At 43.2% G+C, this 20,368-nt stretch overlaps 1 protein-coding gene across 1 annotated transcript in view; it reads right to left on the bottom strand.

Annotated features, from left to right (window-relative positions):
- Positions 1–20,052, bottom strand: part of LOC112257852 (transmembrane protein 211) — a 223,637-nt gene extending 203,585 nt beyond the window's left edge. Inside the window, exon 1 of the mRNA XM_024431735.2 lies at positions 19,157–20,052. Within this exon, the coding sequence (XP_024287503.1) occupies positions 19,157–19,474 (318 nt within the window). The 5' untranslated portion in view covers positions 19,475–20,052. The remainder of the gene's footprint in view (positions 1–19,156) is intronic.
- Between the last annotated feature and the right edge of the window lie 316 nt (positions 20,053–20,368).

The raw sequence follows: 20,368 nt of genomic DNA on the forward strand, positions 1-20,368 counted from the left end.
TGATGAAGATTTTCAAAAGGTTAGTGAATTATTTATTTTTTAATCCTACTTTTAAATTTTATATTTTCTGGGACAAAATGGCCGCCGCTTGCATTTTGTTTCGGTGGTGGTCTAATATAAATGTGTGCTATGTTTTGCCGTAAAACATTTTAGAAATCTGACTTGCTGGGTAGATGAACAAGGTGTTTATCTTTCATTTGAGCTATTGGACTTGTGTAGGTGTGGAGGTTAAATATGTCTAAGAATATTTTTTCACATTTTGCGTTATGCTAATGAGCTTGAGCCGTAGTCACGATCCCGGATCCGGGATGGGTAGCATCAAGAGGTTAAGTTCCTCGGCATACACATCACAGACAAACTGAATTGGTCCACTCACACAGACAGCATCGTGAGGAAGGCGCAGCAGCGCCTCTTCAACCTCAGGAGGCTGAAGAAATTCGGCTTGTCACCAAAAGCACTCACAAACTTCTACAGATGCACAATCGAGAGCATCCTGGCGGGCTGTATCACCGCCTGGTATGGCAACTGCACCGCCCTCAACCGTAAGGCTCTCCAGAGGGTAGTGAGGTCTGCACAACGCATCACCGGGGGCAAACTACCTGCCCTCCAGGACACCTACACCACCCGATGCTACAGGAAGGCCATAAATATCATCAAGGACATCAACCACCCGAGCCACTGCCTGTTCACCCCGCTGTCATCCAGAAGGCGAGGTCAGTACAGGTGCATCAAAGCTGGGACCGAGAGACTGAAAAACAGCTTCTATCTCAAGGCCATCAGACTGTTAAACAGCCACCACTAACATTGAGTGGCTACTGCCAACACACTGTCAATGACACTGACTCTACTCCAGCCACTTTAATAATGGGAATTGATGGGAAATTATGTAAATATATCACTAGCCACTTTAAACAATGCTACCTTATATAATGTTACTTACCCTACATTATTCATCTCATATGCATACGTAGATACTGTACTCTATATCATCGACTGCATCCTTATGTAATACATGTATCACTAGCCACTTTAACTATGCCACTTGGTTTACATACTCATCTCATATGTATATACTGTACTCGATATCATCTACTGTATCTTGCCTATGCTGCTCTGTACCATCACTCATTCATATATCCTTATGTACATATTCTTTATCCCCTTACACTGTGTATAAGACAGTAGTTTTGGAATTGTTAGTTAGATTACTTGTTGGTTATTACTGCATTGTCGGAACTAGAAGCACAAGCATTTCGCTACACTCGCATTAACATCTGCTAACCATGTGTATGTGACAAATAAAATTTGATTTGATTTGATTTGTGTCCATATTTGGTAATTGAGAAAATACATTTGTGAAGAATTAACTGTTGTTATCCCAATTTGGTGCATAAATGTTAGCGAAGATAACATGTTTTATACAGTACAGTCTTCCCACTACAATAATGAAATGGCATGCTGAGTCTTGTCCCATCACGCCCTAGGGACTCCTGTGGTGGGTCGGACGCATGCACGCTGACATGGTCGCCAGTTGTACAGTGTTTCCTCTGACACATTGGTGCGGCTGGCTTCCGGGTTAAGCAAGCAGTGTGTCAAGAAGCAGGACTGTAATTCGGATGACGCATGACTCACAAGCTTCGCCTCTCCCGAGTCCGTATGGGAGTTGCAGCAATGGGACATTACTGTTACTACCAATTGGATATGACAAAATTGAAAAAATAAAATATAAATAAATATGGCTGGTATGAAAAAGAAAACCCACCCTTGTCACCTAATAGAACAAGGTAACCGCTAATCCCCGTGCAAAGATATCCACACGATGTGCTTGTAGTGGGGAACACTAAACCTAACGAGCAGAGAGCCGAGATTTAAAACCAGTTGCGCAAACCAAATAAGGAATACTTATTTACCCTGAATATGGGTACCATCCAGAAATGAAAATGAGCAGCTTCATGATAAAATAAAAGGAACATTGACTCACCAGAACTAAGGCACTAACGCCTAATAATAACATCAACCAATGGTACGACTAACGTTACCTAATAATAACAATTTCAACTGATGCCACTGGCAATGTTATACAGTATCTACAAAAGAGAGACTGAGTCTGCAGTGCTGAGTCTGCAGACACATTTGTCCATTAATCTATTCACCAAATAGGTGAACATTCAGCCATTTGCTTTGTCCGACCTCGGTTGAATGTTCGCCTTCACGAAGGCCATCACCTTATGGGGGTCTTGGAATTCCTTCTCTGTGCCGTTCCATATGGAGATGGAAAGGAAAAGTCTCACCATACCGAACGTCGGTCCATCCATGGAGCAGACTCTTGACATCATTGAAAACGGCACGGTCACGAGCAACGCTGGGGGCATAGTCTGGGATAGAGATGGATGTTCCGTTGCATGGGTCAAATTCTCTGGCACGCCGAAGAACATCAATAGTGTAGTTTATCCACAATGATGCACAGTTTTCCGCCAGGCTTTCTTATTTGAGAGCCCCAATGTGAGCGGTCTACAAGGATGTCTTTATCCATTTTGAGGGCTTCCTTCTATAACTTTGAGACAGATAAAGTACAACTTGAGCCTGGGTCCTCAGCCACACCCATGATCCTGATCTTCACATATGACGTTGTAAATGTATGTATTGTTCGTTAACTTCTTATGGTATAGGGGAAGCTTGCGTCCCACTTGGCCAAAAGCCAGGGAAAATGCAGCGCGTCAAATTCAAATAAAATTATATAAAAATGTAACTTTCATTAAATCACACATGTAAGATACTCAATTAAAAGCTACACTCGTTGTGAATCAAGCCAACATGTCAGATTTTAAAAAGGCTTTTCGGCTAAAGCATAAGAAGCTATTATCTGATGATAGCACAACAGAAAACAAAGAGGGTAGCATATTTCAACCCTGCAGGCGCTACACAAAACACAGAAATAAAATATAAAACATGCCCTACCTTTGACGAGCTTCTTTTGTTGGCACTCTAATATGTCCCATAAACATCACAATTGGTCCTTTTTTTTCAATGAATTCCGTCCATATACAGTGGGGCAAAAAAGTATTTAGTCAGCCACCAATTGTGCAAGTTCTCCCACTTAAAAAGATGAGGCCTGTAATTTTCATCATAGGTACACCTCAACTATGACAGACAAAATGAGAAAAGAATTCCAGAAAATCACATTGTAGGATTTTTAATGAATTTATTTGCAAATTATGGTTGAAAATAAGTATTTGGTCAATAACAAAAGTTTCTCAATACTTTGTTATATACCCTTTGTTGGCAATGACAGAGGTCAAACGTTTTCTGTAAGTCTTCACAAGGTTTTCACACACGGTTGCTGGTATTTTGGCCCATTCCTCCATGCAGATCTCCTCTAGAGCAGTGATGTTTTGGGGCTGTTGCTGGGCAACACGGACTTTCAACTCCATCCAAAGATTTTCTATGGGGTTGAGATCTGGAGACTGGCTAGCCCACTCCAGGACCTTGAAATGCTTCTTACGAAGCCACTCCTTCGTTGCCCGGGCGATGCGTTTGGGATCATTGTCATGCTGAAAGACCCAGCCACGTTTCATCTTCAATGCCCTTGCTGATGGAAGGAGGTTTTCACTCAAAATCTCACGATACATGGCCCCATTCATTCTTTCCTTTACATGGATCAGTCGTCCTGGTCCCTTTGCAGAAAAACAGCCCCAAAGCATGATGTTTCCACCCCCATGCTTCACAGTAGGTATGGTGTTCTTTGGATGCAACTCAGCATTCTTTGTCCTCCAAACACGACGAGTTTAGTTTTTACCAAAAAGTTCTATTTTGGTTTCATCTGACCATATGACATTCTCCCAATCTTCTTCTGGATGATCCAAATGCTCTCTAGCAAACTTCAGACGGGCCTGGACATGTACTGGCTTAAGCAGGGGGACACGTCTGGCACTGCAGGATTTGAGTCCCTGGCGGCGTAGTGTGTTACTGATGGTAAGCTTTGTTACTAGGGTCAGCTCTCTGCAGGTCATTCACTAGGTCCCCCGTGTGGTTCTGGGATTTTTGCTCACCGTTCTTGTGATCATTTTGACCCCACGGGGTGAGATCTTGCGTGGAGCCCCAGATCGAGGGAGATTATCAGTGGTCTTGTATGCCTTCCATTTCCTAATAATTGCTCCCACAGTTGATTTATTCAAACCAAGCTGCTTACCTATTGCAGATTCAGTCTTCCCAGCCTGGTGCAGGTCTACAATTGTTTCTGGTGTCCTTTGACAGCTCTTTGGTCTTGGCCATAGTGGAGTTTGGAGTGTGACTGTTTGGGGTTGTGGACAGGTGTCTTTTATACTGATAACAAGTTCAAACAGGTGCCATTAATACAGGTAACGAGTGGAGGACAGAGGATCCTCTTAAAGAAGAAGTTACAGGTCTGTGAGAGCCAGAAATCTTGCTTGTTTGTAGGTGACCAAATACTTATTTTCCACCATAATTTGCAAATTAATTAATTAAAAATCCTACAATGTGATTTTCTGGATTTTTTTTCTCATTTTGTCTGTCATAGTTGAAGTGTACCTGTGATGAATATTACAGGCCTCTCTCATCTTTTTAAGTGGGAGAACTTGCACAATTGGTGGCTGACTAAATACTTTTTTGCAACACTGTATATCCAAAATGTCCATTTATTTGGCGCGTTTGATCCAGAAAAAAAAACAGCTTAGAAATTGCGAAACGTCACTACAAAATATTTCAAAAGTTGCCTGTAAACTTCGGCAAAACATCTCAAACTACTTTTGTAATACAACTTTAGGTATTTTTAAACGTTAATAATCGCTCAAGTTGAAGACTGGTCTGTGTGTGTTCAATACAGGAAGACAACAAACCAAGCTACTTTTCAAGTCTTGCGCAACTCTCAACAGTGTTACCCAGTTCCTAGATGGCGTACTTCATTGCACAAAGGAATAACCTCAACCAAATTCCAAAGACTGGTGACATCCAGTGGAAGCGGTAGGAACTGATAACAAGTTCCTAAGAAATATCGTTTCCCAATGAGACCTCACTGAACAGACAGACCTCAAAAAAGGGTTTTGCCTGCTACATAAGTTCTGTTATACTCACAGACATGATTCAGTTTTAGAAACTTGTGTTTTCTATCCAAATCTACTAATAATATGCATATCTTATATGCCCCCTATACCTTAAGAAGTTAAGGCTAGTCACATCAGTTGAGCTCCTTAACCTCGGTTTGTGGCATAGTCATGTCGTCTGAGTATATTGGCAAGCCTTTTTCCATGTCGGAGACAGTTTTATTTACTGTATCCAGTTCAGTATGAACCATTGCTGTATGCTTTGCGAGTTCATTCTTGACTGCTTGTAACTATGACTTAATAAAATTGAAGTCCTCACTAAGCGCCTCGAGTTTTGGCTCGAGTATAGATGAAATGTCCTCTCTGAGGGCAGCAAGAATCCTTGCCTTCAAATCCTTGATGTTCATTTTTTTGCCGAGCAAAAAGGGAGGAGCCGCTGCTCCCACTTGAAGAACTCGAGCTCCTCGTCTTTGGCCTAGTGTTTCCTCTTTTATCAGCGACTCCAGTGAACTTTAACTTTTGCAGGTTATGCGCCATTTATACATTAAAACAAAAGTTGAACAAAGTAAAGCAAGTCATTCAAACGTTGTGTTTCCTTGTTCTTTTTGGATCAAAGCAGAAAGAATGTACTAAAGAAACGCAATTTGAGCAGGAGCTGGGAAAAACATGACCTACTCCATGGCTTGCTCACTAACACCCCCCTTAATGAAATGTATTTTTTAGCCTGGACCACCAGGCTGCTGACGTCATGCAGCCTGTAGTTTTTATGTTTATACTTTTTCATAATGACAACGACAAGTTAGATGTCGGACAAAAATGTAATGTTCATGATGTCACTGTGACAACTGCCTAAAGACATGTCAATAGACATGGTCCTTGACGTAGTATCAACCAGCCTTTAGTCTTGAAATATTTGGCTGTTTAGTACACTACCATACTCACTCTGTTTAGCACATGGCCTCATATGTGAATCCTTAAGAGATGGTTGGGCTAAGGCTTTTTGTACCATGTGTACTGTAGCTATGGGTTGGGATTATGGTTCATTGTTTAGCTAGATAGCTAGCTACATGTCTAAACAAAAGACTCCACTTCACAAGAGAATGATTACATGATCCATCAAGTTAGCAAGGTGTGTCTGGCGGTGATTACAGCCATCAATTGAATTTCATGAACATGTGTACATGTCTAGACAATAGTGACCCATCAACTTAGCTAGAGGTATTTTTGCCCGAAGTTTTTCATCATTGTAAAGAGATGGGTGGGGCTAAGGCTTAAGAGGGTGTGAACGACGCTGAATGGGTGTAGACAAAGAAGAGCTCTCCAGTAGGTGTACCAAAACAGTCAAGGGCCATTTTCTCAAAAGTGGGGTTACAAGTTTTTCAACTTTCAAAGCAGAATTACTTTCCCATTGTTCCTCATCTGTAGTGTATGAAATACCATTTTCTAGCTCTGAGTCTCTACTTTGATCTAATGTAAAAAACACAATTTCAGATTTTGCTACATAAGACCGGTTGTATATGTGTATTGAAAGGGGTGGCTACTGTGTGTTTTTGTGCGCTGATGGACAGGTGTGGGCATATTGTGAGGTGGTGGCTGTGTTATTTTTGTGTTGTTTCTGTTTGATTTGTGTTTATAAATAAAACAAATTAAAAACAAAGACAAATAAACGATAAAGCAACACCTCACGGCATAGAGCTTTTCCCCTATTTGACCTATAATTCTGTATGTACTGATATGAAGGCTGTTTGTGACATTTAAAATGTATTTAGTTCTAACCTTGAGCTGTTTTTGTCTATTCGTGTTCGGTAATATGTCATGTTTCATGTTTTGTGTGGAACCCAGGAAGAGTAGTTGCTGCTATCACAACAGCTAATGGGGATCCTAATAACATACCAAATACTCCCAGTCTTTCTCCACCTCCTTCCCTCTCATCAAACTCACTTCCTTCTTTTCTCTCTTTCTCGCTCATCCAAATTCACTTTCTCCCTCTTTTTCCTTCTCTTCCCCTCCATCCCTCCCTTCCTCTCATCCAAATGAATATCCCCCCACTCATCGATGTTACCCTCCTCCTCTCTCTAGCCCCTGGCTCCCGACTAGCATTCCATGGAGCCCTAATTACTGTATAAGCGTTGACATCGACAGCCACTATCAATCACATCACTATGTCGCTTCTGATCACAGTTATGCTTTAGTATGTGTGTGGACACGTTTTACTATACTATATTTAAAGTCCTTATAAGAATAGTAAACCAACTAAAAATTCTGAGAAGTCAGGACATTTTGCCGGTCTTCACTGTGTAAGATAGAATCAGGTCAGGAGAATCCACCCAGATAAATCTCTGCCGTTTTTTGTGACGGATCAGTCTGCTTTTGTCTCTCACCGCTGCTCCACACCAAGGCAGCCCTGTCCCCACCAAGGCAGCCCTTTCCCCACCAAGGCAGCCCTTTCCCCACCAAGGCAGCCCTTTCCCCACCAAGGCAGCCCTGTCCCCATGGGCCACAAAGGTATGAGACACTTACATTAGGCCACATAACAATCTATAGTAGAAACACACATGCCTGGACGAATAGCTTTCAGCACAGCTCAGAGCAAGCTATCCCATTAGCCATGAATCTGAGGCCTACTCCTACTGAAAGGGTGGAAGAGAGGTGGAGACACTAAACAGACATATCTGTGAGCGCTGACAGTACATCTACAGAGAGGAAAACCTGCACCAGAGGGACAGACAGTGACTGCCTTCGATTTGCAGAGACTGCAACTCTTCATTGTGAAAGTGCATGGACGTAACTGGTGTATATCTCGGGGAGTGACAGGGAATCCTTTGACTCGCGTGTCAGTGTAATATGTGAGCCCTTCTGGGACCTTGGCTCGGCCCAACCTGCAAGCCACCACGCTTCTAATCTCCTCTCATCTTCTCTCTCAAAATGGGGATAGGTTCCAGGACGGGGGAGATACAGAGTAGACACACACACACACACACACACACACACACACACACACAGGCCTCATCCATCAATGTATTACCCAGCAGCAGCCGGGCTCCCCGTTTTGTTGGGCAGGCAGAGGGCCCTTAACAGGTTCAAGCAGAGCACATCATTGCCTCCTCCTCCAATACACAGTACCAGTCAAAAGTCTGGACACACCTACTCATTCAAGGGTTTTTCTTTATTTTTACTCTTTTCTACATTGTAGAATAATAGTGAAGACATCAAAACTATGAAATAACACATATGGAATCATGTATTAAGCAAAGTGTTAAATCAAAATATATTTTGCCTTGATGACAGCTTTGCACACTCTTGGCATTCTCTCAACCAGCTTCATGAGGTAGTCACCTGGAATGCATTTCAATTAACAGGTGTGCCTTGTTAAAAGTTAATTTGTGGAATTACTTTCCTTAATGCGTTCAAGCCAATCAGTTGTATTGTGACAAGGTAAGGGTGGTTTACAGAAGATAGCCCTATTTGGTAAAAGACCAGTTCCAGGTGAAGCTGCTTAAGAGAATGCCAAGAGTGTGCAAAGCTGTCATGAAGGCAAAGGGTGGCTACTTTGAAGAATGTCAAATATATTTTGATTTAACACTTCTTTGCTTAATAAATTATTCCATGTGTGTTACCTCATAGTTTTGATGTCTTCACTATTATTCTACAAAGTAGAAAATAGTAAAAATAAAGAAAAACCTTGTATTGAGTAGGTATGTTCAAACCTTTGACTGGTACTGTAGGTGCAGAGAATAAATAAACGCCAGTTGCCTGGACTGGCTACCACCATCTAAAAGTTCAGTCAGGTCTATTTGAAGAGCACATCACTTCCACTGAGAGACAGTTCTGTTACTATGAAGTCAAAATTGCATTTTGAAGCTTTGGGGGGTTTATATACTGTTTAAGGAAGGAAGTGTTTTTTACAGACTCAGATTAAGTATTTAAAAGAAGATGTCTGAAAGGACAATGTGTGACTCATTGTTTTGGCAGCTATGTATGGGAGTCTGAGGAAAGGATTATGTTGTGAATTGATTTGATTGCTAGACAACCGGTTCCTGCAAACCCTGAGACTCTCTAGCTTGTCAACATAACCATTTCCCTTTAGAGACAAACAAAAGATGAGGATGGACTTCTACATTTTCAAATCAATGTTTCTGGAGGCTGGTCATGACTCATCTACATCGCAACAATGACAATCTTCGTAGATGTACACACACACACACCATTCACACAGCAGTTGGATATGTCAAGACAGAGCTGTTATCCAGTGTGCTACATGGCCAGGTTAATCCAGCAGTGCCAGTGTTCACAGCTGTGTGTGTTGAACCCAGACAATACCAGCCCTCAGCTGTTGGAAGCTCACTAAGCTGTTAACTCTCAATTCTTCTGGCAGGCGAGGCGAGCACCACCACCTCCTCCACACTTTACCTAGCAGCAGGTCACAGTACAAGTCCCTGGATAACACCTCCTCCAACCTGGCAACCGCTAACACCTGGACTGACTGTACGTACTAATCTGGCAACCACTGCCTGCAGCCCGAGGACACGCAGGCAGGGCTCAGGCAGCTCTGAGGGACGATAACAAAAACAGAACCCAGTCAGTCTTATGATAAGGAGAAATAACCTGAGATAATTAGAGGATTGATTCAGACGATCACTTCTGTTACTTTGTGTACGGTAAAACCATAGCAAACAATTCTGTTAATGAACTGTAATATATTGACTGCTCATATCACTGTGATAGTGTATAATTATTGTATAACTCCATTGTATCACGTCTGTGTTCTATTCTAAGAGATCAGGACTTACATCTGTACATATGCAAATGTGTTTTTAACCCATATTTAAACAGTCATTCCTCCCTAGCAGCAGAGCTGCCACATTAGAAGACACTATCAGGCCTGCCCGTCAGGGCTGCAGCCTCGCACATCTCTGGGATGGCTCCTCAGTGCCAAGGCTTGGATGGTAGAGCAGAGAAACCATGGCTTTCAAACATGCAGGAAGAACAGAAATCCACCATGCTAACCAGAGCACATCTAGACCAGGCACAGAGGGAGTTGTAGAGAGCCACAGACCTCTTCTCCTTCGTCATTCAGTCCCCTCTCGTTCAGTCCCCTCTACTACTGGGCTCTGATGGAGCTCTTAGCGCACACACATTGCTGGACTCCACAGACCCCATGGCTTTCTGAGATAAGGGGGCCTTACTGTACACCTTTTTTTGTCAGAGGGAAACAGTTTGTGATGGTAGTGTGTGTGTGTGTGTTTGGGGAATGGGGGGGCAGTTAGTCTGTGTGCGTGTACGTGCATAAGGTACAGTGCCTTCAGAATGTATTCAGACCCCTTCTTTTTCCACATTTTGCTATGTTAAAGCCTTATTCTTATTTTTCCCCCTCATCAATCTGCACACAATAGCAAAAAGAGGTTTTTGCAACAGAAATATCACTTTTATGTAAGAATTAAGACCTTTTACTCTGTACTTTGTTGAAGCGCCTTTGGCAGCGAATAAAGACTCAAGACTTCTTGGGTATGTCGCTATAAGCTTGGCACACCTGTATTTGGGGAATTTCTCCCATTCTACTCTGCAGATCCTCTCAAGCTATGTCAGGTTGGATGGAAGATAGTTGCTGCACAGCTATTTTCAGGTCTCTGCAGAGTTGTTCAGTCTGGTTCAAGTCCAGGCTCTGGCTGGTCCACTCAAGGACATTCAAAGACTTGTCCCGAAGCCACTCCTGCGTTGTCTTGGCTGTGTGCTTACGGTTGTTGTCCTGTTGGAAGGTGAATACTTTTCTCCGTTCATCTTTCCCTCAATCCTGACTAGCCTCCCAGTCTTGGCCACTGAAAAACATCCCCACAGCATGATGCTGCCACCAACATACTTCACCGTAGGGATGGTGCCAGGTTTCCTCCAGTCCAAGGAGTTCAATCTTGGTTCATCAGACCAGAAAATCTTGTTTCTCATGGTCTGATAGTCTTTAGGTGCCTTTTGGCTAACTCCAAGCAGGCTGTCATGTGCCTTTTACTGAGGTGTGGCTTCTGTCTGGCCACTCTACAATAAAGGCCTGATTGGTGGAGTGCTGCAGAGATGGTTGTCCTCCTGAAAGGTTCTCCCATCTCCACAGAGGAACTCTGGAGATCTGTCGTTGACCATCCGATCCTTGGTCACCTCCCTGACCAAGGCCCTTCTACCCCGATTTTCTCAATTTGGCCAGGCAGGCAGCCAGCTCTAGGAGAGTCATGGTGGTAACCAAACTTCTACCATTGTAGAATGAGGGAGGCCACTTGCTACCCTTCCCCAGATCTGTGCCTCGACACAATCCTGTCTCGGAGTTCTATTGACAATTCCTTCGACCTAATGGCTTGGTTTTTGCTCTGACATGCACTGTCAACTATGGGACCTTATATCATTTTTCATCCAAGATGGCATAGCAGTCAGACGTCCTTTGATATATATATATATATATATATATATATATTTTCTTTTTCTTTTTCTTTCTAAAAACTCAACTTCAAAACACTCTCCTGCAATCTGCCTCACCAATTTATATTTAAAAAAGTATTATTTACCTCAAATCTGAAATCCACAACAGAATCTAGCCAATTCACTGGCTAACGTTAGTATTCAGCTAACCACAGTTGGCGGTCATCAGCTATCCTTTAGCTCGAGAAGCTATCGCCAGTTTTGTACAACGCAACTCAGACCAGAGCATACCGGACCTATTTTCTCTCCATATCCCCAGATTTCTACCGCAAGCTCTGGACATTTACACCTGGATCTTGCAGCAAGCTAGCTGCTATCCAAGTGACTATTGGCTTACGTCGGTCCCGGAGCAAACATCAATTATTCCGGAGCTAGCCAGCTGAAGAGTTCCATCAGCCACTCCTGGGCTACAATCACCTATCTGGACCCGTTTTACTACGAACACGGAGCCCCACCAGGCCTTCACAACTGGAATACCAACGTTATCTGCCCGAGGGAGTTATCCAACTGGCCACTCCGTTGCGACGTTACCTGAACGCCCATCTGCGGCCCGCTAAACGTTAGCGGTCTTATCGGCTGCTATTTGAATAGGTTCCTTCGGACAATTTTCTTGGGTGACTATAATCTATATATACTTTGCCAATTGGATTGGTCCCCTCTACCACACGGAACCCCACTAATCTACTGACGGAAGCGCACGAGGTGGCTAAAAACAGACCTCCATCCTCTGCCAGCTTGCTACCCATGGCCCGGCTAGCTGTCTGAATCGCCGTGACCAACCTCACTACTCACTGGGCCCTTCTGATCACTCGGCTAAGCATGCCTCTCCTCAGTGTCAATATGCCTTGTCCATTGCTGTTCTGGTTAGTGTTGATTGGTTTATTTCACTGTAGAGCCTCTAGCCCTGCTCATTATACCTTATACAACCCTTCAGTTCCACCACCCACACATGTGATGACATCACCTGGTTTCAATGATGTTTCTAGAGACAATATCTCACTCATCATCACTCAATGCCTAGGTTTACCTCCACTGTATTCACATCCTACCATACCTTTGTCTGTACACAAAACCTTGAATTAATTTTATCGCCCCCAGAAACCTGCTCCTTTTACTCTCTGTTCCAGACGTCCTAGACAACCAATTCTCATAGCTTTTAGCTGTACCCTTATCATACTCCTCCTCTGTTCCTCTGGTGATGTAGAGGTGAATCCAGGCCCTGCAGTGCCTAGCTCCACTCCCATTCCCCAGGCGCTCTCTTTTGATGACTTCTGTAACCGTAATAGCCTTGGTTTCATGCATGTTAACATTAGAAGCCTCCTCCCTAAGATTGTTTTATTCAGTGCTTTAGCACAATCTGCCAACCCGGATGCCCTAGCCGTGTCTCAATTCTGGCGTAGGAAGACCACCAAAAACTCTGAAATCTCCATCCCTAACTACAACATTTTCAGACAAGATAGAACGACCAAAGGGGGCAGTGTTGCAATATACTGCAGAGATACCCTGCAGAGTTCTGTCCTACTATCCAGGTCCGTACCCAAACAATTTGAACTTCTACTTTTAAAAATCAACCTCTCTAAAAACAAGTCTCTCACCGTTGCCACCTGCTATGGACCACCTTCTGCCCCCAGCTGTGCTCTGGACACCATATGTGAACTGATTGTCCCCCATTTATCTTCAGAGCTCATGCTGCTAGGTGACCTAAACTGGGACATGCTTAACACCCCAGCCATCCTACAATATAAGATAGATGCCCTCAATTTCACACAAATAATCAATGAACCAACCAGGTACCACCCCAAAGCCGTAAACACGGGCACCCTCATGGATATCATCCTGACCAAATACACCTCTGCTGTTTTCAACCAAGATCTCAGCGATCACTGCCTCATTGCCTGCATCTGTAATTGGTCAGGGGTCAAACGACCTCCACTCATCACTGTCAAACATTCCCTGAAACACTTCAGCGAGCAGGCCGTTCTAATCGACCTGGCCTGGGTATCCTGGAAGGATATTGAACACATCCCGTCAGTAGAGGATGCCTGGTTATTTTTTTAAAAATGCCTTCCTCACCATCTTAAATAAGCATGCCCCATTCAAGAAATTTAGAACCAGCTTGAAAAAGCTAGCCCTTGGTTCTCTCCAGGCCTGACTGCCCTTAACCAACACAAATACATTCTATGGCGTTCTGCATTAGCATCAAACAGCCCCGTGATATGCAACTTTTCATGGAAGTTAGAAACCAATATAAACAGACAGTTAGAAAAGCCAAGGCTAGCTTTTTCAAGCAGAAATATGCTTCCTGCAACACAAATTTCTGGGACACTGTAAAGTCCATGGAGAATAAGAACACCTCCCAGCTGCCCACTGCACTTAGGATAGGAAACTGTCACCACCGATAAATCCACTACAATTGAGAATTTCAATTAGCATTTTTCTATGGCTGGCCACGCTGTCCACCTGGCTACCCCTACCCTGGTCAACAGCACTGCACCCCCCACAGCAACTCGCCCAAGCCTTCCCCATTTCTCCTTCCCCCAAATCCAGTCAGCTGATGTTCTGAAAGAGCTGCAAAATCTGGACCCTTACAAATCAGACAGGCTGGACAATCTGGACCATCTCTTTCTAAAATGATCTGCCAAAATTGTTGCCACCCCTATTAGTAGCCTGTTCAACCTCTCGTGTCGTCTGAGATTCCTAAAGATTGGAAAGCTGCCGCAGTCATCCCCCTCTTCAAAGGAGGTGACACTCTAGACTGAAACTGCTACAGACCTATATCTATCCTACCCGGTCTTTCTAAGGTCTTCGAAAGCCAAGTTAACAAAGATTACCGACCATTTTGAATCACATCGTACCTTCTCCGCTGTGCAATCTGGTTTCAGAGCTGGTCATGGGTGCACCTCAGCCACGCTCAAGGTCTTAGACGACATCATAAACGCCATCGATAAGAGACATTGCTGTGCAGCCGTATTCATCGACCTGGCCAAGGCTTTCGACTCTGTCAATCACCACATCCTCATCGGCAGACTGGATAGCCTTGGTTTCTCAAATGATTGCCTCGCCTGGTTCACCAACTACTTTGCAGATAGAGTTCAGTGTGTCAAATCGAAGGGCCTGTTGTCCGGGCCTCTGGCAGTCTCTATAGGGGTGCCACACGGTTCAATTCTTAGGCCGACTCTCATCTCTGTATACATCAATGATGTCGCTCTTGCTGCTGGTGAGTCTCTGATCCACCTCTACGCAGACGACACCATTCTGTACACTTCTTTGGACACTGTGTTAACAACCCTCCAGACGAGCTTCAATGCCATACAGCTCTCCTTCCGTGGCCTCCAACTGCTCTTAAATGCAAGTCAAACTAAATGCATGATCTTCAACCGATCGTTGCCTGCACCTGCCCGCCCGTCCAGCATCACTACTCTGGACAGTTCTGACTTAGAATATGCGGACAACTACAAATACCTAGGTGTCTGGTTAGACTGTAAACTCTCCTTCCAGACTTGCATCAAACATCTCCAATCCAAAGTTAAATCTAGAATTGACTTCCCATTTCGCAACAAAGCATCCTTCGCTCATGCTGCCAAACATACCCTCGTAAAACTGACTATCCTACCGATCCTCGACTTTGGCGATGTCATCTACAAAATAGCCTCCAATACCCTACTCAATGAATTGGATGCAGTCTATCACAGTGCCATCCGTTTTGTCACCAAAGCCCCATATACTACCCACCACTGCGACCTGTACGCTCTCGTTGGCTGGCCCTCATTTCATACTCGTCGCCTAACCAACTGGCACCAGGTCAACTACCAAGACCCTGCTAGGTAAAGTCGCCCCTCATCTCAGCTCGCTGGTCACCATAGCAGCATCCACCTGTAGCACGCGCTCCAGCAGGTATATCTCTCTGGTCACCCACAAAACCAATTATTTCTTTGGCCGCCGCTCCTTCCAGTTCTCTGCTGCCAATGACTGGAACGAACTACAAAATTAAAAATTCTATAATTTAGCCCAAACAACTACCGCTTACCCTACTGTATTGATTTATTTTGCTCCTTTGCACCCCATTATTTCTATTTTTACTTCGCACATTCTTCCACTGCAAATCTACCAATCCAGTGTTTTACTTGCTATTTTGCATTTACTTCACCACCATGGCCTTTTTTTGCCTTTACCTCCCTTATCTCACCTCATTTGCTCACATCGTATATAGACTTATTTTTCTACTGTATGTTTGTTTTACTCCGTGTTGTTGTATGTGTCGAACTGCTTTGCTTTATCTTGGCCAGGTCGCAATTGTAAATGAGAACTTGTTCTCAACTGGCCTACCTGGTTAAATAAAGGTGAAATTAAATAAATAAAATAGGCAGGTGTGCCTTTCCAAATCATGTGCAATTATTTGAATTTACCACAATCAAGTCGTAGAAACATCTCAAGGATGATCAATGGAAACAGGATGCACCTGAGCTCAATGTGGAGTCTCATAGCAGTGTCTGAATACTTATGTAAATAAGGTATCTGTTTTTCCATTTGAAGTACATTTGCAAAAAAATTGTTTTCGCTTTGTCATTATGGGGTAGTGTGTCGATTGATGAGGATTTTTATTTAATCCATTTTAGAATAAGGCTGTAACGTAACAAAATGGAGAAAGTAAAGGGGTCTGAATACTTTCCAAAGGCACTGTATGTGCTTACATGCATACGTACAGTATGTGTATGTATATTTGTGTGTGTGTGTGTGTGTGTGTGTGAGAGAGAGAGAGAGGTCAAGATTTTTTTATGGAGGGCAAGAGCATCAGCAGAATAATCTGCACACCAATGAGGGGTGTCTGCCTGGCGGGGATGAAGCAGTGGTGGACCGTAACGTGTGCCCTATGAAACATTACTGGCTACTTCGCCTTTATTAAATGGCCACGGGGGCGTGATGCTGGGATGCATGGGCCACCTTGATCACAGACGCATCTATGTACAAGAAGTACTTCACTCAGTCAGCGACTCCCTGGGTATTACTGCCTGGCCGAAAGACAGAACAGGTAAGACTCCTCAGAAATTAGTCATAATAAAGACAAAATAAAATGTTATTTGTCACCTGCCTCATTAACAACAGGTGTAAACTAAACAGTGAAATGCTTACTTACAGGTCTTTCTCCAAAAATGTTAAATATTTTTTTAAAAGGTACAAATAATTAAATACACAGTGAATAATGAATAACGAGTAAAAAAATAACTTGGCTATATACAGGGAGTACCAGTAAGAGTCGTGTGCAGGGCTATGAGGTAATTGAGGTAGCTACGTACATAGAGTAGGGGTAAAGAGGCTAGGCAACAGGATAGATAAGACAGTAGCAGCAGTGTATGTGGTGAGTGTGAAAGTGTGTGAGTATGGCATCAGTATACATGTGTGTGTGTTGGGGTCTAAGTATGTGTGAGTACAGTCCAATGTGTGTAAATAGAGTCAGTGCAAAAAAGTGTGTGTGTGTTAGGCTGTGTATGTACACTACAAGTATGTGCACACCCCTTCAAATTAGTGGATTCGGCTATTTCAGCCTCATTCATTGCTGACTGTCGTATACGCCCTGCTAGAGCTGAAATTTGACAAACTGACTTGTTGGAAAGGTGACATCCTATGACGGTGCCATGTTGAAAGTCACTGAGCTCTTCAGTACAGGCCATTCTACTGGCAATGTTTGTCTCTGGAGATTGCATGGCTGTGTGCTCGATTTTATATAAAACTGTCAGCGACGGGTTTGGCTGAAATAGCCAAATCCACTAATTTGAAGGGCTGTCCACATACTTTTTTTTTTAATCTCCCTTTCAAATGTTAATTTCTCCTCCTCATACATAATCATAACTTCTGAGGTAGCTAGTGGGCTATTGCAGCTAGGGTTTTCCAACTACCCTGCTCTTTCTAATCTAGAATGAAGTGAAGCGATTTAAGCACAGGATTGCTCCAAAGGAATGCTGGAGCGATGCAACTGGACTCCTGGGGGATGCATGCTTCTGGCTGCCCCAGTCCCACAGTTGCAAATGAGAACTTACAGAATCACTAATTAATTTTGGCGGGGACTTAGCCAGCCTCAGTGAAATCTCTTGTTGATTCCATTTGACACAAGGTCCCATAGCTGTACCCCAGTCTTTTCTTAGTTCATGCCCTTGTTCTGCATTGAATGGACTTTAAAATGTTGAATAATAATGCTTCTTCTGACAGATTTTTGCTTGTTGAAGCATTTTCAAAAGTGCATATCTGTTAATATATTAAAATTGGCATAACAAGAGGAGCGAGAGCCTCTGTCTCCCTCACAGTTTGCGACCCATTAAATACAGGATGAGCTCCCAAGTGGTACAGCTGGCGCATCTCAGTGCAAGAGGCGTCACTACAGACCCTGGTTCGAATCCAGGCTGTATCATAACCGGCTGTGATCAGGAGTCTCATAGGGCTCACAATTGGCCCAGCATGGTCTAGGTTAGGGTTTGGCCTTCAATATAAATAAGAATTTGTTCTTAACAGACTTGACTAGGTAAATAAAGGTTCAAATAAAAACAAATATATAAAAAAAGCCCAGACTGTAGGTGGAAGAATGTGTGATGTGAGAGCACAATAATCCCTACAATAATGTATTCTCACTCAACAACATTTATTTAACTAACCCTTGCCCAGTCCCCCTTAGCTCCAACAAACAACTTCCCTTATAATAGTGATAAGTAACATAAGAAATGTCAAGGTCCTTATTGCCAGTATTACGGTTCATCACTAACGTAGCTACCCCTCCCTGAGTCTACTGTACTACCTCTGTTTAGTAAAATAGTATCATAATGGCAGAATAGAAACCCAGATATCGACCAGATATGATGCCAAACACATGTACACATTAACCCCTCTGGGTCTGGGTAAACACTGATGGCACAAGACCCCTCTCCATCCATCCACCAGAGATCTTGTTGCGGTGGAAGGTTAATGGGTTACTTCAGGAATTTGGCAATGAGGCATTATATCATCCCCAGTCAGATGAACTCGAGGATACCACAAGTGTCCAATATGAAGGAAGTTAAGAGGTAGTTTTGCGAGCCAATACTAACTAGCATTAGCACAATGACTGGAAGTCTATGGGTATTTGCTAGCATAGACTAGCAGTCATTGCACTAACGCTAGTTAGCAACTTACTTCAAACCGCACACAGGCATAAAATGGTATCCACGAGTTGATCTGACTCTGGGGAAGCTTTGTCAACCGTTCTCACCTGAGTGGGGCAAGGAGCCTGGACCTTTCATCCTGACATAACTAACTCAATACCACCAGTTGACTTTATCATCTTTAAAACACTTAATGACTTTGGTTCAATCTTATTGATTGTGCATGCTGCCATGTCACTCACTACATTCGAATCCTGAAAAAACTCCACAGTGATGCAGGAGCTATCAAGATTCTACTTCAAGTCCTCTCTCAATTAATAATGGCCTTATAAGGCAAAGGTGTATCATTGATTGTGCACATCACATACATCATGAACATGTATACCACTGAGGATTTCGGATGTAATTTAGATGTAAAATATTCAACATTGTATGCAACACCTAACTAAATTGTTACCGTAACACCTCCATTCAAGAAGCCTATGCGTGTATGGTCAGTGAATTCCATACCTGCCACGAGCTGGACGGGATCTCGGCAAATTTTCCGAGTCCTCCGAAGGTGTAGCATCTGTACATATGGTCCAGGGACTCCGAGCAGTGCCAAAGTAAGCCGAAGCTCACCGAGTCCTTGTTTTTCAGATGGTCCTTGACAATCCACGCAGGGGATATAAAACTGAAACTACAGATAGCGACCAGAGCAGAGGACAGAAGGACCCAAAAGCAGCCCACACAACTGAACATCCTCGCAGCTTGGGGCAACGAGTAGCTCGGAGACAGCTCGATCCCAACCCCGGCTTCTTTCTTCTTCCGATCCAGCAATGAATGCATTTGGAGCACACACCCAGAAAAGATCAGCTGAAGCTCTCCCCCAACAAATATTACATCAACAGCCTCCTGAAGCAAGATAACGAGTTAATTTGTTATCCGTAAAGATGATTATTTAAAGGGATATTCCAGTGACCTAAACATCGGCTCCTGATTTCATAAAATAGTCAAACATGAGCACGTCTAGGTAAACAAGCTGCCACCTCAACAAGAAGTAATGTCTACTTTAAATAGGCTATCCGCTACTATACTTGAGAATATAGAAATGTGAGTCACCGCAGAACACAAAAGATGTTGGTAACACCGCACCCGAGACACAGATACCTAACTGTCAGTCCGTAGGATGGTCGCCACCTGGAACTATCAAATACTCTTTATCGAATTTTACGCAAGAGATAAAAAAATAAATAAACATATGGTTAGTGTTGCAGTTCTCTTTATCGGTCCGGTATTTGAGTCGCCGCGCTTTTTGCTCAGCAGGAGAAGCCGTGGTTTTGGTTAAGCGTGGTAATCAGTGGGCTTCACAACAAAAGTCTCCACATTGGCGCGCGCGTCACTGCCCGCTGTGAATACTCAGGTGGGCGTATCCCCATCAATGTTGTAAACCTTCCCTTGTGTCCTCATGTTGCTTAGGATATACATTTTAGATTAGTGATATTAAACCATTACGCATACACATTTTACCAAAAATAAGCAAACGTGCCCATATTTTACTGCAATTGTCTTTGGAAAACAATTAGAATATGTACAGTGAAATACAGTACTTACTGGAAAATACGTTTTTTCCCCTTCATTTAAACAACATCAAAATCACTGGATATTACACACTTGATTATTGCTGATCATTCGCAGTTAGACATGTATCTTGCTCATTGACGTTACAATAGTCCACATTGC

This window comes from Oncorhynchus tshawytscha, linkage group LG09 (assembly GCF_018296145.1).
Source record: "Oncorhynchus tshawytscha isolate Ot180627B linkage group LG09, Otsh_v2.0, whole genome shotgun sequence".
Taxonomy (NCBI): domain Eukaryota; kingdom Metazoa; phylum Chordata; class Actinopteri; order Salmoniformes; family Salmonidae; genus Oncorhynchus; species Oncorhynchus tshawytscha.